Source organism: Petromyzon marinus, chromosome 9 (genome assembly GCF_048934315.1).
Source record: "Petromyzon marinus isolate PM22_M1 ecotype Great Lakes invasive population chromosome 9, UKy_Petmar_22M1.pri1.0, whole genome shotgun sequence".
NCBI lineage: Eukaryota > Metazoa > Chordata > Hyperoartia > Petromyzontiformes > Petromyzontidae > Petromyzon > Petromyzon marinus.
The window spans coordinates 11,588,154-11,608,963 of NC_133675.1; the positions used below are offsets into that span (position 1 = coordinate 11,588,154).

Consider the following 20,810-nt stretch of genomic DNA (forward strand, 5'->3'; position numbering starts at 1 on the left):
TGTTTGCTTAAACACGTTAATATTATTAATCCTTGATGGTTTCTGCGTGGATTAAATATCGGCCGTTCTATAGGATTCGGGGTGGGGGGGGGGTCAGGCGAACGTACGCAGGTGGGGGGGGGGGTAAAAAGTCCGCGTGCGTACAGAGAGGGGGGAAGGGGTCAAGTTTGGACAGATTTCTGCGTGCCTACTCAATGGATGGCCCCGTAGACAATGACACTGCATGAACAATGCTAACTGATGAAACATACATTTTGATTTAAAGCCACTTTTTTCAAATTTTCTTGCTGTGGTTTTCACACCTGATGATGATTGCTTGTGTTGCAGTCGAAACGTCGTGATAATTGTATTGTTTTATATTTTTATTATTTTATTGTTTCCCTTTCTACGTGACTTCACCGAAAGAACCAAGAATATGAATCCCTGCAGTCACGAGAGCTTTCAATCAAAATTAAAAAATCCTTGTTACTTTGATGTCTCAACAACAACAGCGTTACGGAGATCACGTGATGACGTGAGGGTTCTGCCTTTGTAGTGAGGGTTGTGAGTTGACGCCGAGGAGGGGGGAAGGAGGCGCCTCGCCCCTCCCCCATGTGGAGTGACGTCAAGCCGCTAATTATTATGAATGTGGAGTGACGTCACCTGTTCATGATTATTAATGAGAGGGGCTGGTCGACGTGGAGTGACGTCACGAGCGTTAATGACAGACATTGCTGGGTGATTATAGTAGGTATGTGCACATGCAACCCAAACCATGGACTATACTGTAATAGTAAACCCAGAGACACGGATAACCATCGTGACATGTAGGAATACATAGAGACTCAGAGATACACAGGGACCCATAGAGAGACATATACACATCGAGGCACGTTGAAACAGATAGATTAAAGGCAAGCCACAGTCGTGTGATAGTGGCCGTGCAACCCAAACTATGGACCATATAGTAAACCCAGTCTCACAGAGACCCATCGAGATATGCATGTATGTTGAACTTCTTTCGCACCGTACGTAGCCAACTGTGCTAATCGGAGGTGCGCATAGAGAAACTCATTGAGACTCGTAGAGACGCATTGAGCTATGGTTAAGGAGAAGTCACAGTCGGGTAATTATGACCGTGCAAGGCAAACGATGGGTCACTTAGTAATTCACTATAGACTTAGTAGTCGTAGTCTTTTTTCTATAATATGGCTACACTCCTGTCAACTTAACTATTTGTCAACTGAAATGAGTAACCACTGATCGAAATCTCGGGATAGGAAAAGTATGCCAATCAGCACATTTGTCAACTGGCATCTATTCTGGACTCGGTTAAACATTTACAGATGTGGTTGGGCCATCCCCTCTGCTCGAGTCACGAAGCTGCCATTCCACATTTGGAGTTGGTGGCCCGATGAGAGTGCATTCTATAAGACGCTAACATATTGTAAAGACTGCAAGGATTACAACATACACGAATTGTCATGCACGAGAAATATGAAGCCGAGGTGAACAAGATTCTCAAGAAATTTCACATTTCGAAAACATGTGGATTTGCTCTGCCGGATCCCTTGGTAGGCTGTTACTTTTATTTGAATTCACAGATACCACCAGCAATGTACAACGTCTGACAATAACTCTCTGTACTTTATATACTTTGTATAAAGTTGCACATTTACAAACTGTGGTGTAAAACGAACGTGAAATGTTTTTGATGAGCGTGTGTTGTGTGGTGCTGGTCCGTCATGCAAGTTAATTTGTGGAAGATGTTTTTAGTAATGATGGGGGGGGGGGGGGCTTCACCAATGGTGATCAACATAACTTTTCCTTCGTTTTGTAAAAAAAAAATTGTCATTTACTCTGCTTATTCGGCATGCAAAACTATTTTTTATTTCCTATTAATGCTGTAAAAAAATCTTCCATCGCATTAATCTTCGCATATTGAATACATGACAGTACAGTATACTGTGATTACAACAATAATTTACAGCCCTTCGTCAGCCTACTGATGGATGAAGGGCTGCCCGATATGGGCCATGAGGGTTGTTTGACCATGCTTCACGCTGGTGAGTGTGGGTTGGTAAAGGAGGGCCCAGGGAACGGCCAGAAAGCACTTGCCACCGATGATATCCCCGTAATTACAATACAGTACTGTGCTGCAATTGATTATAATTTACAATAGCTCATGATTGTGTCCTATATTGTACCACTATAACACCATCATCACCATGGTGTATCCACTGCCATCTCTGTGGTGGATATCTTCTCGGGCATGTTTCATCCGTTGGCTGCCGCTCTGTCATTAACCTTGACCACTGACCATCATCCATTACAGCTCTTGTGTCCTGCCCACGCTTGGAATTAATTACCTTGCGCGACCGCAAAGAGGAATACGTGGATTCTAAAACATACGCAGGTTATAATTTTGACATCACATTGACTGTAAGTGGGCTTGAGCAACGCGATGCTAAGAGGGATGATGACTTTTGATCGAGACTAATGATGAAGGAGCAATTAGTGAGATCATGGCCAATAATGATAACCGTATACTGTTAAACTAATATGACCGCTCTTTGTCGCTGATGTTACCTGCAGACCAGCCTCCCTGAATACTATGCCCCATGGATGGAGCTTGCCGCCAACCTTACAGAGCTCATAGAGACACATACTCTGCGGGAGCGGGTAATGCAGGTACGGTATGTTTTGAAAACACCCCACGAAGTACATTTGCTACTTGTGTAGCACTTGCGGGCATTAGAGATCATGTCCAGTTCGGTAGCTTAATTGTTTTAAAATATACAGGGTGCTTAATAAAGAACAGAATTTGCAATATTACCACAAGAAATGTGTTGCTGCCTTCCGGCTCTGGAGATCACCTGGAGAAGATTCCAGGGCACGCATTGACGACGATGGCGAACAAGTGGGAGACTTTTTGAAGCTATTAACATTACATTTGTTAGAATGTTGCAGTGCATTATCCGTTCTTTTTCCATTAAAAACGATAGTCTCATATAAGTGTTAAAAAATAAACGTTTTTGAAGCACCCTGTAATATCCCAGGGTGCCTTTGGTGTCGGCATGCAAACACCGATGGACGTTCACGACTTCTTTCCGAACTCCAACTCGAAACCTGGACTCGGTCTCGCAGTTCACATGGTGCACGTGTCTGTCCTTCACGGCTTTCCACTGGTACTGACTGGTTGTTACAACATTGCCACGACGCTTGAGCTTGTATGTTGTAAATTCCTAATACGCTGCAAATTGTGCGTTTGCATATTCCTACCGTAACTGGCATGCCATAAAATGGCTAAGGTATCACTGTCAGCACATTTACAATGACGTTATTTCTTTTTTGTTCTCAATATTTTATACAGCACTATTAAACGGCAGCAGCGTCTTCTTGAGCAGTCGCAGTGGTGTAGCTATCGAGCGTGCAGACGGTGCAACTGCATCGGGGACTATGAGCTGGTGGGGCACAGACGCCAAGCTACGAAGAAGGGGAGAAGGCAAACAAAGGGCCCAGCTTTATTTCTTGTATCAGGGGCCCCCATGCCAACCACGCTATGCCAATGAGCAATTGTACAGAGCGAATAAAATATCCCTAAAAGGTATGCTTGAAAGTATGGTCATGGATAAAATTCATAGCTGCATAATATATCCCGCACCTCCAAATGGCATGGTTGGCTACGTATGGTGTGAAAGAAGGTCATGCTGTACATATATATGAAAGATAACATTTTGCATTCTTATTTCGACAGCACCACTTTGCTGTGGGTTTTAGGCCGATACAATGTCAAGCATAATCTGGTGTCTCAGTCGGGGTGTGAGAAATGTTTGCCCATTACGAATATAACTCTTCTAAAAAAAGACTTAAAATATAATGAACCACATAACCAAAACATACAGCAGTCCCCATTTAGAACAAGCAGCAAAGTCTGAAATATGTAGCCAAACGCTTCTCATTCACAAGTTGCCGTTAAAAAGTTACTACATTGGGTGTTCTCGGTATTGTACTGATTTGGAATGAGTGGAAAAAAATAGAATTAGGAAGATAAACCCTACGTGAGTGAGAAAATTGTTTTGAATAAAAAGTTGTTATTCTTATTTGGCCACACCTGAAATGGAACAATGTGATCCCTGTGGTGATCTGACGGTTCCTTGTGGTTTTCTAAGCTCAGTGCTTAACTCATGTCTTGCCACATAGGGGCATCATTGCACTGTAGCATTACATTCTAACGGTTATACTGTTTAGACTGCAGCAAAAGGTCATCTAGATAAACCTCCTTTGTTCCATGTGTACACATCAGCTATTACTCCATTACGTAACTTATATGAACACGTGTGCAGTTGTTCACCAGTGTTTTCTACAATATTCTACCGGTGTCCTCCAGATGCCTGAGCTGAGCATTGGGCTTCTCCAGAGCCATCGCCAGCTTCGCCTAGCTCACCTGGTTCTCAGCTTCATCACGTCAGGTGTTGTGTGGCAAGAAGGAGACAAAGCCCCCACCAAGGTCACTTTATTCCTGCACCCTTCTCCCTCAGCCTCCCACTGCTCCTCATGCATCATTTCATTGTCACATTGGCTTCTGCCCAGCAAAATAAATCCTCTCTGAGATCTGGATATCGCCTAAACGTTCAGTCATTCGATGAGTCGTTATTTGTTTAATACTGTCAAATAACTGTTCAAAACCAACAACATACCACATTCACAAATAGCTATTGCCGAGGTAAAATGTAACAGCTACAGAACTCCTTTTATCCATTACCCCATTACTTCTGGCTCCTATTTTAGGGAAAGCAGGTGGGTCTGTGAAAACTCCTATCATTATCAGTGATCCTATTCTTACAATTATCTACGATAATCTCTGTTTTCCCTCAGTTATACGCAGAACGGCTTCCTATTATCGATAATGTTTTTTTGCACAAAAGATAAGTTATGTTGCAAATTAATCATATCATCCGTGAAGTTTTATCCCATGGAAAAATGGAGTAAAACCACTGATAACCCTCGCCAATAATAGGACCCGCGATATTGGTCCCCCACATCACCATGCATAAGTTATCTTTTAACTTTGCAAGCAATGCACTTTCAAACGTACCGAAAAAGGCAGCTTGTTACGTCTGTAGAGGTGCTAACTACTCACTGTTCGGTAACCTGCATTGCCACTATGTATCAAAGGGGCAGTGCAGCGTTACCTCTCTGTGTGAATAACGGTTGGGGTCAGACGAGGTGAAGTGGATCGTAGCCACAGTTTGGTAAGAACCAATCAGACAGTTCCACGTGGGAATGTGGGATTGGTTAGACCTGGCCACAAACGGGTATAAGAAGGGTGACCGCACAGAGCGCGGGGAGTTCTCTCCCTACACGAAGACCGAAACCCGGGCTGAAGATAGACAGGACCCTGGACCCAGCCTTCCAGCCCTTCTGAGGGCTAAGGCTCGGCGTATCCAGTGGTTAGGACCCGCAAGGCCAGCGGTGGGTCAGATAGCCTCCCCTAGGTCCCAGCCGGAGGACTCTAGGATAGCGGTAGACTTGAGAGTAAGTCCCGCCAAGATAGGAGGCTGTACCTCCTTAGGTTAGGAAGAGACCTGTGTGTAGGTCATGCTAAGTCCGGAGGCTGTACCTTCTTAGGGTATCGTGTGAGGGGACCGTATACCCCTCTGTGTATTAGGGACCGTGTCAGAGGAGAAAGACAATAAACAGAGTGTGCCTCATAAGAAGTTTATTCGTCATTATACAACACTACACGTCTTATGCGAAGTTAACCAACTGATTATCGTGATGATGATGATGATGATGTTGTGTAAGCCCATGTTTCTCTCCTTATAAAATGAACACTGCTCTGGGTACAGGTGCTGCCCCGAAGCGTGGCGGTGCCGTTTTGCGCTGTGTCCAAGTGCCTGGGCCTCCCTCCCATTATCGTGCACGCCGATGGCGTCCTTGCCAACTGGAGGAGACGAGATGCCGACGGGTACTTGTCGGGCATGGGGGGCCTGATTCTCACCTTGGAAAATGCTTATTTTGGATGAACCCTTGGACTCGTCTTATTCTTTTTTTAAACACAAAGATACACCTCCATGGCCGTTTATTTATTAATAAAATGTTTACTTTGTAATGTTTTAAAATAAAACACACTCATGTCTGCATTACCAAAATGGGACAATTCGCTAAAAGTGATGTGCCTCGACCATGTCTTCAAAATGTTAATTTAGGTCCTCCTGCCCAAATTACATTTACACAGAAATGTATATGTAAGCTTCAGTAGGAATGCATATGACACTACCGAGAGTGTTGTTGCAGCATTTAAAAACAATGCATTGTGTAACAACTGTAGTGTATGACACTATATGTTTAATAACGTTTGTCATATCGTATTCGTTGCAATATAGAAGTACACAATTATTTCATATAGGCTATTCCGCATATTGAATAGACTTTGTTTTGCACATTAGAGATATTGTATTTTTGTAAACAAATAAGGAAAGTCATATGCCAAATAATAAGTTTGTGGAAAACATTTCAGTGTACTGTACGCTTGAGGTGAAAGATACTCCTTACATTTGCTTACACTTGTTTGATATTTTTTCGAGCATATTTTTTACCGCTGTCTTTTTAATGCGTACATAAATTGTTTTTCTTTTTTTGACATGTCCTTTTGGTCCTGAATGAAGACCCATGACGATTGAGTAAGTGGGCCACAATTCTATTTTAGACAGGAAAGACACCATTCAATAAACCAACTAGGCACATTCAGATTCAATGTCCTCACTACAACCAATCCATCAGGTGGCAGCACTAGATTCCATTGCTTAGTCTCATCTTTAATTGCATTAAAGCAAATACTGTACTGTACTTTCTTCTCTGCATTATCCAGTTTTCAAAACTTGATAGTGTCGTTATTGATGTATTGTGTATATTGAACTTCTTTCGCACCTTACGTAGCCACCCGTGCTAATCGGATGGTGACACATTATGACCATGGCGCACGACCGTATCCTACGATTCTAAGTTCAAACAGGCATGTGCCACGACACCATAAGTGTGGTCACGCTACAAGGGATGATGGTTGACGGACCAGACTGTTGACACAGAATGGCAGCCATCGAGGGATTTCATCGGAGACTGCTGTAACGGCTGTGGAAGACAGAGCAATGAGATCAGCTCCTGCGTGGGAGAGATGGATTGCGGCATCAGGGGACTGTGCAGAGTAGGGGCGAATTGGGGAGGCCTTCATCCTACAGTCGATTGATCACTGTTAGAGCGCTGTCTATTCCGACAGTTCTGTTTCTTCACCTGAGGAAGGCTGCTTGTGTTGTGGCCAAAACGTCGTGAAAATTTTATTTTATTATGTTTTATTATTTCATTATTTCCCTTCTACGTGACTTTACCGAAAGAACCAAGAAGATGAGTCGATAGATGGTTGATATTTACACAGACGTCCTCTTGCAGAGCAACCCCAGTACTAGCGAACAGGTTTCTGAACTGTTTGGAACTTCAAATGAAAGTACGGGATGGACTTCATGATGACCAACACATCACTATCCACATTGCCTGTATCATCATAGTCCTCACCATCAGCATTGGAGGCCAACAGTGGATCAATCTACTCCTGGATGAAGGCTTCCCCAAGCCATTGACAAATAGCCTCATAACAAACAACAAAAATCGTTATGGAAATAATCTTTCTCCATTTTATATTAGTGCAGAAAGTGTGATCAAACATTCCGAATAACACAATTTAATGTAATTGCCTTTGAGAATCTGAAACATTGTAAAGAGAAACTAAAAAAAATTATGTTCCTAATTATTAAATCCAAGATGGATTATCATCTGTACTGAAATATCCACAGGAGGGAGTGGTGGCACAGTGGATAACGCGCTGTGTTGTGAACTCTGAGTCAAGATCGATTCCCAGCCAATAATTAACATCAGTGGCGTGTGATAGCTAATCTGGTCATAACTCCCCCCCCCCCCCATTCACGAACCCGCATTGACCAGCATGAACCGTGGTCACACAACCTCCATGACCATTGCGGAACAGGGAAGCTTTCACCCACAAATGGCTTTGCAAAGGGCGGTGCAAGATGTTCACAGTTCCAGACTTTACTTACCGTCTGTCCTAAACTCTCCGTGACCTCCATCCGGGGTTAAGTAAAGTTGCCATGTCCCTTGTATGATGCCGTGGTCAGAAACCTGGATACGTTGGTGAGACTCCCAGGTGGGGCCAACAGTCGATACTTCTTCCTCTGCACCGTCATGGTGGAGTTCGCCGCTGTTCCGGGCATCATTGTAAGTGAATGGTGATGCAGCAGAACGTCAATAATTCTGTATACATTTGGATGAGAAAGACACTGCAGCAACTGAGCCTCCCATTACGAGAAACGGGGGAACAAAGCCCACAGTGTAACACATGTATTGCCACGTTACTGAGCTGTAACCGAGGAATGTGGCAATACATGTGTTACACTGTGGGCTTTGTTCCCCCGTTTCTCGTAATGGGAGTCTCAGTTGCTGCAGTGTCTTTCTCATCCAAATGTAACAGGTCCCTGCAGGGTGGGCTGGTAGGACAAGTCTCTGCTCTGTCTATTGCTGATTTTACACCCAACAGCACGAGATTTCACTTCGTTAAAGTATTGAAAGGGGACGGACGGACACATTAATCTATTGCAGGCTGGTACACTCAGTTTACAACTTCGTTCCTACCAGTATAAAGTCCAAATGTATAAAGTCACGTTGAAGGGAAACAATAAAATATATATTTTATTGTTTCCGTTCAACGTGACTTTACCGAAAGAACCAAGAATATGAATCATTGCAGTCACGAAAGCTTTAAATCAAAATATATAACAGATTCACCGAGATTGCAGTAAGAAAGTAACAAATTAGCGAGTCTGGAAAGGAGAAAACTACGTGTTTTTTTATAACATTAGACGCTATAAAATACAGTACAATGCATTCTGAAACTGAGCTAATCTCAGCGATGTCACCGAGATGATCAATCTCTGCTCATGTGCATCTCAGAGATCATGGCTGACTTTTAATGGTAACAATGTTGCCTCTTTTCCCACCTCCGATTCCTCCCAACGCCTGCACATTCTCCCAGGGCTTGGTGAAATGTGTGGAGGCCGTGAGAGCTGCAGATGAGGCCACGCTGAAAGAGTCGCTGTTGGAGGTGGCCGAAGCGATACACGGCATGATAAAGGCCTTGTCCACCATGCATGGTGTGCCTGCATTAACCTCAGACTCGAGCTATTACAAACATTGGCATTGAGCCCATCTCTTCATGAGCTCACAGTGAGCATGACATTCAAGAGGGCTGGCCTTAAGGTTAGATCATCTGAGTGGAATACCAGGGATTAAAGCTGTTCGAGCTGCCAAAACTGTATGCAAAGAGTAATTTGTAATTGCATTGTTTGATACCAATGTCTCGTGATTTTTTTTAATGGGGGTTGCTGAGCCACGGGCCCCCGGTTAGAAATGTCAACTATCCAGTGAACACGTTTCTTGAATTGAGTGAGGTTATAAGAGCTTCGGAAAATAAACAATGGAAGGGAATTCCAAAGTCGTAGAGCGCGAGAGAAGAAGCAGAAAGATACGTGCTTAACGTGCAGTGTGGTGTGTGAGCACACTACGGATGAGACAAAACCGGCAGCTTGGTAGACTTATTCCTGAACATGAATGAAGTGATAATTGGATTTTTACCCTTTTATCTGGCAACAAAACTGACACCTTTTTTTACAAGGGGTCATGTGAGACGAGGCTCTAAAGAAAGCTGTCTCGGGTGTCGACCAATCAATTTCAAGGACAGTGCATACATTATCAGAGTTGTTTTTTGTTTGCGTTCCGACCGCAGGTATTGTGGTCAATGTAAACATGACCCCTTGTAAAAAAAAAGGTGTCAGTTTTGTTGCCAGATAAAAGGGTAACAAAACCAATTATCATATTTTGTTACTGGCAAATGAGGTTTCCAATGATGAATGAAGTGATCAACAAGTGAAGGTGACAGGCCCAGTAACCATTGTAGTGGTGATAGAAGAGGACCAAGGAGATGACTGACCGCCAGTGAGTGATTGGAGGTGACTATTACGGTACTCACTCATCGAAGGTGACGCACCTCCAATTCAACATACGTACAATGAGGTAAGGAACTGAGTTCTCCACCACAGATATGACAACAGTATTCCAAAATTGGTGCTTTATATAGTACAGGGGTAACCATTTGTTCGGAGCTCAATGATGCTTTGACAAGATAAAAAAAGCCTTTTTATGCATTTTTAGACAGTAATATAGCCGTTCCATGACAGGTTAGATAAAATGCTACGCTAGGCAGATTAATTGTTTTGCCATGGCAAATAATATCATTAAATATGGATGGGAGGAATTGTGGAATTGCCAGCCTTATGTGATTATAGCCTCGATGAGATGTTTTTTAGTTGTGTACTATGCTGCATTTGTATACAAATGTAAAACATACAAGAAAAAACATGACATTACAGTATGCTTTGCCAACATCAAAAATGAAGAGAATGTCAGTAACCCTGCAAACTTGATGTTTAAATGTAATTTACGAATGCATACTTTTACAGGTTTTATGGTTGTGTTTTTATAGATCACGTCGACCCTGCAGTATTTTTTGGAGTAATCAGGATCTTCCTATCTGGGTATATGCTAAAACACAGTATATGACACAGCGTTGAATCTATGTACTTGCCAGTCATTGCTATCTCATAATAACAATTTACAACTTTGTGTCAACCAATTGCTGGATGACCTTTGCATGCCATGTCAGCCATGGAGTTGTTTGACCCCACCTCACTATACTGGTCATGTTGGGTTAGTGAAAGTGGGGACCTATGTAACAATTCATATTTCACTCGCCACTGATATTAGTTTGCTTAATTGTATAAAAGTCAGTTGTAGCATGGTACAACAGCTTATATCTATGAACAATTAACTTTGAAGACAATTACGCTAGATTGAGCCTGGTTAGTATTATACAGTAGTTGGATGTTAGACTGCCTGGGAATACCTCGTGTTGTTGGCTCGGGCTATGAGATTACATCTACGGTTTATTTAATCCATCTGTATGGTACTGTGGATGTTACCTCCTTGTATACACGGGTTTTCTCTGGATACCTAGATTTTTTTTTTATCCCACGAAGCTTTCCTAAGCAAAGAGCAGTATTATTATACATTCAAAATGTTACTGTGCAGAACACTATTCTTTCCATTCATTGCTTCTTTCGCTAAATTCACATACATAGAAACCTGCCCTTGAAAAAAAAGCACCTTGGAAGTATGTAAACTCGCAAATATTACAATCATTATGTTTGTGTGCTGACTACTACCATTTACCTTTATCTATATTTATATATTCTAAATGGCCTCGAGGTCCTTGTGTGCGTGTGAGTCCCTGTCCGTGTCTGCCACCATGTGTGTCTACGTCCGTGTGCGTGCGTGTATAAGTCGATGTGTGTGTGCATGACTTTATCTATCTGTGTGTTAGTCGATGTGTGTGTGTGTGTTAGTCGATATGTGTGTGTGTTAGTCGATGTATGTGTGTGTCAGTCGATGTGTGTGTGTGTTAGTCAATGTGTGTGTGTTAGTCGATGTGTGTGTGTGTGTGTTAGTCAATGTGTGTGTGTTAGTCGATGTGTGTGTGTGTTAGTCGATGTGTGTGTGTGTTAGTCGATGTGTGTGTGTTAGTCGATGTGTGTGTGTTAGTCGATGTGTGTGTGTTAGTCAATGTGTGTGTGTTAGTCAATGTGTGTGTGTTAGTCAATGTGTGTGTGTGTGTTAGTCGATGTGTGTGTGTTAGTCGATGTGTGTGTGTTAGTCGATGTGTGTGTGTTAGTCAATGTGTGTGTGTTAGTCAATGTGTGTGTGTGTTAGTCGATGTGTGTGTTAGTCGATGTGTGTGTGTTAGTCGATGTGTGTGTTAGTCGTTGTGTGTTTGTCAGTCGATGTGTGTGTTAGTCGATGTGTGTGTGTTAGTCGATGTGTGTGTGTATGGTCTGTATGTGTGAGAACATTCAGTACTATTTACGATGTGTGTGTGCATAACTTGATATATCTGTGTGTCAGTCGATGTGTGTGTGCGGCTCCATTTTACTGTGTAAGTCCATCACTTTGTGTGCGTGTAGGTGCATGTGTGCGTGTGAGTCCATGTGTGTGTGTGCCTACATGTCAGTGTGTAAGTACATTTCTTTGAGTGTGTGTAGGTGCATTTGTGCGTGTGCGTCGATGTGTCTCTGCATGTGTGCGTATCTAAAGTCGATGTCTGTGTGTGCGAGTCCGTATGTTTGTGTGTGCGTTAGTCGATGTGTGTGTGTCTCAGGGTCCATGTGTGTGTGTGTGTCGATGTGTGCGTGTGTCGGTCAATGTGTGTGCGTGGCTCCATGTGAGTGTGTAAGTCCTTTTCTTTATGCGTGTGTACGTGCATGTGTGTGTGAGAGTACATGTGTGTGTGTTACTCCATGTGTGTGTATCTGAAGTCGATGTGTGTGTGTCAGTCCATGTGTGTGTGTGTGCATATATAAGTCGATGTCTTTGTGTGTGTGGGTCAATGTCTGCAAGTGTGTGCAGGTCAATGTGCGTGTCTACCTTTTTCACCCGGGCAACGCCGGGAACTTCCCGCTATTTACACACAGTAGATCATAGATTATCCGGTTATTTCCTATATTATCCGGCGGTCCCGGGCCGATCCGGCGAAACCGTTCCAAAGGCTGTAACCAGTCCGGCGATCGGCACCTCGTGCGTGACAAAACAAAGTAGCTCAGCTTGATTTCAGTGTCAAATATTATATACACTACATTATACACTACATACAACTTAAATAATGAAAATACTGCACGTATATACATCACCCCATGCAGAGTCTTAGTAGATATCGGAGTGGTAAGTATGGTACAGCAACTTTTTAAAGGAGGATATTTACTTTTGTCTATTCGTATGTTTATTTATGGCAATTTCACATAGTGAACAAATTTTTAAAAATAAAAAAACCTACACACAACACCTAAAAACACAATGTCATACAAGAATATGCAAAAAAAAAAGCTATTTTAAATGATTATCTGGCTTTTTGGAAATCCGGCACCCCCTTCCCCCTCGAAGCTGCCGGGATACTCGAAGGATGAGGGGTGGTTTAGTGTTGTATATTTCCGTGTGTTTCTGTGATTTGTTCAACTCTCTTGCCCTCTGCACTACTACTATTCGGTGTTTGTGTGTGTGCTGTTTGTTGGTGTCACGTTCTGACCCCTTGTGCCCCTACTGGACGTCCGGTGAACAAATAGCTTCATAGCTCATTGGATTCCTCCTGCGGTGATGATCTGCTGCATACATGTAACCGACGTTCGTGATGTTTAGCATAGATCACGCGTATGTGTGTGAAACAGGTGGATGGACAACCCGGTGCTCGATGGGCTGCATTACGAAGGAGTGGGAGACACCCCCTACATGTATTCTGGGGGCAGTGCAGCACAGAGCTCTCTCTTGCACTGCTTTGATGCGGCCCTGGGCATTGAACACGATCCGAAGCATGGTACCAATCAAAAACTGCACCCGCACCGAAAACACACACCACCGGTAAACTGACAACAGCTTCTGTTCAGCATCTTTGCCTCTAAATAGCTATTGTAAAAGCCCGGCGTTCCGTTTGTCAATTTGTTTGTCAACTAAATTATTCAGAAGGCCTGAATCAAAAAGTAACAGAGAGTGGACGCACCCTCAGATGTGAGGGGGGGGGGTACAAAGTTGATCCAACAGGATTCCAAAAAGTTTCGACCTCCTCCCCCTCCAAAAAAACCCCCCAAATGTCTTTGTACATACAATGGAGTCCAGATTTAGTTTGTCGGCAGGAGCTATAAAAGGCAGCCGTAGGACGCCGAAATTCGAGTGTGATAAATTGGCACTGCAGTACTTACCGCAACAACTTGGCCTTGATCCAGAGGTAACCGGCAATTATCGGCCCATCTCTAGTCTGATTTATCTCTCCGAATTCCTTCAGGTGTTATATGGACAAAGTACAGTAATACAAACTCACAACTATATTAATGTCTGCTTTGTATTCAAGTTATTACATAGTTACTCTTTGGTTCTATTCGGTAAAGTCACGTAAAAAAAACCAACAAAAAATAATTATTACATAGTTACAAATATGACAATAGTTATTTTTTACTGCTGAACACATTTTTGTTGCCTGTCAGCCGGAGACATAAATACTGATTTGAAGCTTTCGTGACTGCAGGAATCCATTTTATTTTATTTTTCTACCTACGTGATTTTACCAAAATAACCAAAGAGTATGGAGACATAAATGTGAAGATTTTTTTTTATGGCCGAGCCACAACATAATACTGAAATATTAATTGACACTTCTAAAGCATATTTCACCTGGAGGTCACAAGGCACTGTTCAAAACACAAAAACTCAGGCTCACACCAATAAAATACAACCCCAGAGCAAAGGATTCAATGAATAGAAAAATGCGCAAAAAATCTTGATGTGCGTCTTAAGGCTTTATTTTAAAAAGTGCGGGAATCAGCAGAGCGAATGTCCAGGAGTGAATTCCACAGCATGGGGGTGACACGAAAAAAGGTCCAGTCACCCATCGTTGCACACACAACAGGTTAGACTCTAAATACCAAAGTACAGTTGTGGGAACACATGGGGGAAGGAGGTCCTGTATGTATGAGAGGGCAGCATTGTTTAGAGCCTTGTAGGTGAGGCCAAGATTATTGAACTCTACTCAAAACCAGACCGGCAGCCAATGGAGAGACACCAGCACAGGCCTAATGTCAGTGCCGTATTAACCTAATAGCAAAAAGTAGCTACACATGCTACGGGCCCGGCACTTTCAAGGACCCCGCGCGAAATGCTTTTAAGCTATCAATTCCGGTTCAGTGATTCTGCACTTGCTCTATTACTATAGTACTATACCGCCTTCAACTTTTACGAACGACTGGGTGTTTAAGGTTAGCGATTAGTCGTATTATTTGGCTGTATAGCAAATGAAAAAATACAATTACTTTATTATGCAAGTTACAAAATTGTGTTTAAACATTTGTGTGTGTGTTTTTTAATATTTAGGGCCCCTTTATAACATATGTTACAGGCCCCGCACTAGCTTAATCCGGCACTGTGTTATGTGTTCAGCGTGCCCTTAAGAATTCTGGCAGCCGCTTCTGCAGGTGTTGCAAGTGACCGTTTACAGTGTTAATGGGGGGTGCCATAAAACAGTGAATTACAAGTCAATACGAGATTAAAAAAAAGCATGAACCAGCTTATCAGTGTCCGATAGTGAAAGATTGGGGCACAGCCTAGTTAGATTTTTGAAACATGAAAAAAGGAAGCCTTAGTGATCTTGTTAATGTGTGCTTCAAAGGTGACGAGACATTAAGGACAACACCAAGACTGCAAACTGCCTGAGCAGCACCAACATTGTGGCTATCGATTGTCAGATGGACCGAACCAGCATTGGAAAGTTGGTGTGGGGACCCAACAAACACCTCCGTCTCATAAAAATTCAACTGAAAGGAAAAAAACATGGATTTCATACAAAACTCGTCTAGAGTAAAATCCGATGCTTGAGGTGAAGATTTGCAGTATAACAACGGAAGCCGAGGCCGAGTTTGTGCAAAACATGGCCGAGGGGGGTAATATATCAGAATCAGAATATTTATACTGGAGGAATCCGATGAGCTATAATGCTCTTTTCCAGAGATGTCCAGTAGGGACGGGTAAGAGCATTACAACAATAGTACAAACACACGATAGTCGTAAAAAGTACAAAAACGGTAAACAAAGCACCCAACACATACACATAAAACTAAACCATCCCCATTCTACCAGACAAAAGCCACCTGAGGCATTCACTTATTTTTCAGAAGCGACCTGGCTACCACAAATGAAATACAACAGTGGGCCGAGGACGAAACCCTGAGGCACATCGAAGGGAATAGAACACGCGTCCCAATGTTGCCCTTCAGAGCCAACAAACTTCTTTTGATCGCGGTGGTAGGAAGTAAACCGGTGCAAGGCAATGCCAGAAACCCCCATGCAGCCTGTAAAAGTGCAGCACGGCAACACCAATGAGCTAGGCCCCCTTGCAAGGCGAGCTGGACATGAGCCGTGGCGGGTTGGCTGAAAAGCTCTTCGAGGCAGATGCAAACCACGACGGGCTGGTCCTGTGGATTGCATCTGCACACATGTTAAAGGGATGATTAATTCGAAGCAAAAAATAAACGTTTACCCATTCAGGGAACTCACCAAAAGAGCCGCATGTTGGAATGACTGGAAATGTGATGTAGAGGCGTTATTGTTGCACTGTAAGGATACCGTAACACCGCCGTGAATGGATGATGCAACCGGCACTTCGTGTTTTGGTGATCTCATGGCACGTGCCATGTGAATTTTCCTTCGTGCTGAAATTCAATTTCGTTCAGCGAAAAATTGTCCATGATTTTTCAATTGCGTTCGCGCGAAAATTTCGCACCTCCGACTTTAGCACGTTTGGCTACGTACCGCGCGAGAAGTTCAACACACATCCGTAAACCAAACGTTCGTAAATCCAGGGATACCTTGAGCCGTGCTTGGATTCATGTGCTTATCCAACCAAAATGTTATTGTCTCCTTTGTGAACACAGGATCATTCCTGGCCCGAATGCGGGAGTACATGCTACCACGGCACAGCGAATTCATTTGCTGGCTCGCCGATGGGCCCTCCATTCGAAGCCACTTTGTTTCGCGTTCCACGCCGCCCGAGAGTTCGGCCCGTGCGGCGTACAACGCCTGCGTGTCCGCCCTGACGCGGCTGCGCTCGGACCACATTGCCGTTGTGACGCGGTACATCACGGTGCAGTCGGCACGAGCGAGGCGGGAGGCGACCTCGCCAGCCGGCTTCGCCCTGGCGGAGAAGGGCACAGGTGGCACGGCGATCCTGCCCTTCCTCAAAGGAGTCCGAGACGCCACAGCTGCCGCACTCATCGAATAAGTCCTCCACTGAGTTCAAAGAGGGCTATCTCATACTGAATGGAAAACTGCTTATAGCAGCTACAGCTATGGAGGCTTCTAGATTTGAAGCTTTCGTGACTGCAAGGATCCATACTCTTTGGTTCTATTCGGTAAAGTCACGTAGGTAAAAAATAAAACAAAAAACAAAAATCACGACGTTTCGGCCACAACACAAGCGGCCTTCATCAGGTGAAGGGACTAGACTGTCTCGAAGACTGCGCTGGAGTGAAACAGAGCCAAGCTCAGACTACGACCTTTAAGCTGTGTGAGAGGGATTAAGGTGCCTTGACAAAGGAATTAGATATCCTTGTCAACTTCGATGTGGTCTCCTTGTTCACCAAGGTTCCGGTACCTGATACCATTGATATAATTGAAAATTTGGTACAACATGGACTAAACCCCGACGTACCTACGCTGGTCAGGCACCTTAATCCCTCTCACACAGCTTAAAGGTGCACTGCCGTGTGCTGCACCTTTCATCTTGCTAAGTCCGCCAATCAAATGCAAATTTATACGCTAATTCCTTTGTCAAGGCACCTTAATCCCTCTCACACAGCTTAAAGGTCGTAGTCTGAGCTTGGCTCTGTTTCACTCCAGCGCAGTCTTTGAGACAGTCTGGTCCCTTCACCTGATGAAGGCCTCTTGTGTTGTGGCCGAAACGTCGTGATTTTTGTTTTTTGTTGTTTTATTTTTTACCTACGTGACTTTACCGAATAGAACCAAAGACTATGGAAGCTTTTTCAGCGCCTGTAATATGGCAGGATTAACAGGGGTAGATGGAGGCAAGTTGTTCCAAGAAGTAATATTAGTTTAGCGATAGTAGAGATGCCTGATTATAACAGTTACATCTGTCAAAAAAATATGCATTTGGCTAAAATGATAACTATATGCATAATACAAGGATGCACGGTCTGCAGTTTAACTTTAAATATGGTTGTAACGTGCTTGAATTGTCCATTAACAATATGGAAAATAAATATCCGAATAGATCTTGGTGACGATCACCACTCTTAATGGTTTGGGTTTTGAAAACCTGATACATTTTAAAATTTGTCCAATTTTCCATCTGACAATGCTTTGTTCGATTAAATGGTCAGCTAAGATCAGTGACTCAGGTGCTTTGATATTATCTGAAAACAATAGGAAAGTGATTTATTTTAAGGTTATGACAATACTTATTTTATAACACCACTGTTATAAAGTTTAACTCTAAACTAATCTATGATATGAAATGTTGCAGTTGTGAACAAAATTAAAAGCACGTGTGCATTTGTGAAAATAAACACGCTTATAATACTATATTAAACATTTATGGAGCATGTATTATGATGTAAACTGAAATTACAATTACAGAGATGTAGCAGAAGTAGAAAATTGTGTTACTCTTGGAAATATAATGTGGTGAAAGAGATATGCAATACCTGGTGCCACATCCGTGGAGGAGGCATCCATTTGATACGTTTTATTCAAATGCAATGCGTATGTATTTCGCAAGGTTACTACATTATAGGGATGCTGCCATGGTGTCATGGTTAGCAGACTGGACGTGCAATCCAGAGGCTTCCACTTTGATCTCTTAACGTGGCAAGGGAAAAAAACTGGGGCAAGTTTCTAAAATCCTCACATCTCTGTCCACCCAGCAGTAAAAATGGGTACACCACGGTTAGTCGATCGACAGGTCACATGTGATGGAATTAAAGTATGAGTATTCCCACCTCTTCCAGCGTAGACGGTTGGGTCAAAATATTGCTCACGCACACAGTGGCATGAGCAAGGGTTTCTAACAAAAGCATCTTGTGATACCACGACCATGATACAACTTTAAGATATCCACCCATGTGATCATTAGCGAGTGTCCTGAATGATTGAACATTTCTCTAGGAATACTACACTTATGTTGGCAACGACCATGGTTTGTGGAATACTTCAACATCGGTATATATAAAATATGCGAGCCCACCAAACGGTAGCCCACCCAACACAGCTTACCAAAGGGTAGACCGCTGGCCAACAATGAAGGCCATCAGGACAGCACATTGCTAGGGAGCACAGTAGCAGGCAAGAGACCATACATTACAGTCACCAGCTTTGCCAGTGACTAAATCTAAAGTCAAAATCTGTTTTTATGTCATTTTAGTGCAAGTCATGTTAATGATAGATCCACTAAGCTATATTTACAAATAAACCTTACATCTATATATGAATGTCTGTGTCCACATGTACTAGTTTGAAGAAAAAACAGTGCAATAGTCCAATGAATCAAATGTTTTATTTATACGTAGAGATACAGAATGGAGTTCTGCTTATATATGCTGTTGAAATAATACTTATGAGCAGTGGCAGGCCGTATATTTTACACCTAGGCCTTCAGTGCTATCCTCCCGCATTTAAACCGCCTTCAAATAACCTCACCGTGACACTAGGGCTATATAGGCTATTGTTATAAGATGTAACCACCCCATATTCAGTGACATTAACCTTCATCGAGTGGAATAAAGTGATTTAACACGAGGGTCAACACCTTTGAGAGTTACAATACACTAATTGCAGAGACATGAATACATGGTGACTGAAACCATCAAGGATGTACCACTATTACACAGCATGACAGGATGCTGCATCACAAATAGACATCGCATCGTCCAAATCAATGTCATGACCAAAGAAACAAGAACAAACTCACAGCAACCAGTCACATTTACTCGTACGACCACCAAGCAAGCAAAAATGCTGTTAAACACAAATAACACAATCAGAATTCAACAGGATTCCCCGCAAAAAAAATCTAAAGCACTACATCTAAAAATCTAAACGTCACTAATTATATGATGCTACGTTACGTGCTAGCTAGTTTTACTTCAGTTAGCTAACTGGCCCTCCGATCACGCCCCATGAAGAATGCTGACGTCGGCGGCTAGGCCAGCTAGAAGGCTCCGGGCGTGTCAAAGAACACGCCCACCATGGCAAACTCGAAATCTGATTGGTTAAAGAATACGACAATCAACAACATCGTTCCCATTTGCTTCAACAGCAGAGGGGATTCACTCGACATTCTGAAAGCCTCAGGGTAGATTTTATACCCGGAGAGGTGGAGACAGCACAGGTGGAAAATCTGATTGGATAAAAGCTCTAATTTATGAGCTGCACTGAAAGCAGCGCAACTGAGGGAGATAGTAGCAATGACATGACGTTAATAGACTGATGGGAACGAACTTTGTAAAATACATATAGCATTAATGAAAATATATATTTAAAAACATAATTTTCTGATTCTGACAATCTCTAGGCCAGCAGAGGAGGCCTTGCTGGCGCTGACGGCCCGCCTCTGCCTTATGAGTGACTGTACAAGGTCTCTGAGTGATGCACAGTTGCATAATCGAACCACTTTTTTTTTAATGAACACGTGAGAATTTTATTGTGTTATTTTATTTTATCAATTTATTATTTTATTCTCATTCTACGTGACTTTACCGAAAGAACCAAATAAGAACACTCACTGTTGTGTTTAAATTTAAAACTGCTAAAAGTCATCGCCCAGTCCTGATGCAGCCTCATATATATACATTTCCTGAAGTAATAAACTGAAAGGATAAATCACCTTGCATTTATTGCATTTAAGTACATTGCCAGGTTATAAACTAAAGCAATATAATTTTAGGAGTTGTACTTTTATCGCTGCAGCTACAGTTGACAAGAGAGATAACTTATCAACATTGGTAACTTATCCTTTCGTAAACTCTGCGCTTGAATATCTTTTATGGGTCCCACAAAAAATAAAGGTGAGGTTATAGGTCTTGGCAGATAAGCTTGTCATACAA

The 20,810-nt window shown here is 42.8% G+C and overlaps 1 protein-coding gene across 3 annotated transcripts; it reads left to right on the forward strand.

Moving 5' to 3' along the window:
- Positions 1-1,112: 1,112 nt before the first annotated feature.
- Positions 1,113-18,298, forward strand: LOC116940531 (indoleamine 2,3-dioxygenase 2-like). 3 transcript variants are annotated; one of them, XM_032950474.2, is made up of 10 exons: positions 1,113-1,553; positions 2,575-2,670; positions 4,370-4,489; positions 5,832-5,950; positions 6,651-6,665; positions 8,169-8,268; positions 9,083-9,200; positions 10,589-10,640; positions 13,377-13,522; positions 16,626-18,298. In XM_032950474.2, exons 1-10 carry the CDS (start codon positions 1,464-1,466, stop codon positions 16,970-16,972), a joined length of 1,203 nt encoding a protein of 400 aa, XP_032806365.1. In that variant the 5' UTR covers positions 1,113-1,463; the 3' UTR covers positions 16,973-18,298. The 3 variants fall into 3 exon arrangements, with proteins under 3 accessions (XP_032806365.1, XP_032806367.1, XP_075922020.1); XM_032950476.2 differs by lacking the exon at positions 10,589-10,640 and having other exon boundaries at positions 16,626-16,917; XM_076065905.1 differs by lacking the exons at positions 1,113-1,553; positions 2,575-2,670; positions 4,370-4,489 and adding an exon at positions 4,535-5,454.
- The last annotated feature ends 2,512 nt before the right edge of the window (positions 18,299-20,810 follow it).

Bases quoted from the DNA above. Each gene is read 5' to 3' on its own strand.
- LOC116940531 (XM_032950474.2), top strand. From the start codon at position 1,464: ATGCACGAGAAATATGAAGCCGAGGTGAACAAGATTCTCAAGAAATTT. The intron at 8,269-9,082 runs GTAAGTGAATGG...ACATTCTCCCAG, and splicing joins CCGCTGTTCCGGGCATCATT to GGCTTGGTGAAATGTGTGGA. The intron at 13,523-16,625 runs GTACCAATCAAA...TTGTGAACACAG, and splicing joins TGAACACGATCCGAAGCATG to GATCATTCCTGGCCCGAATG.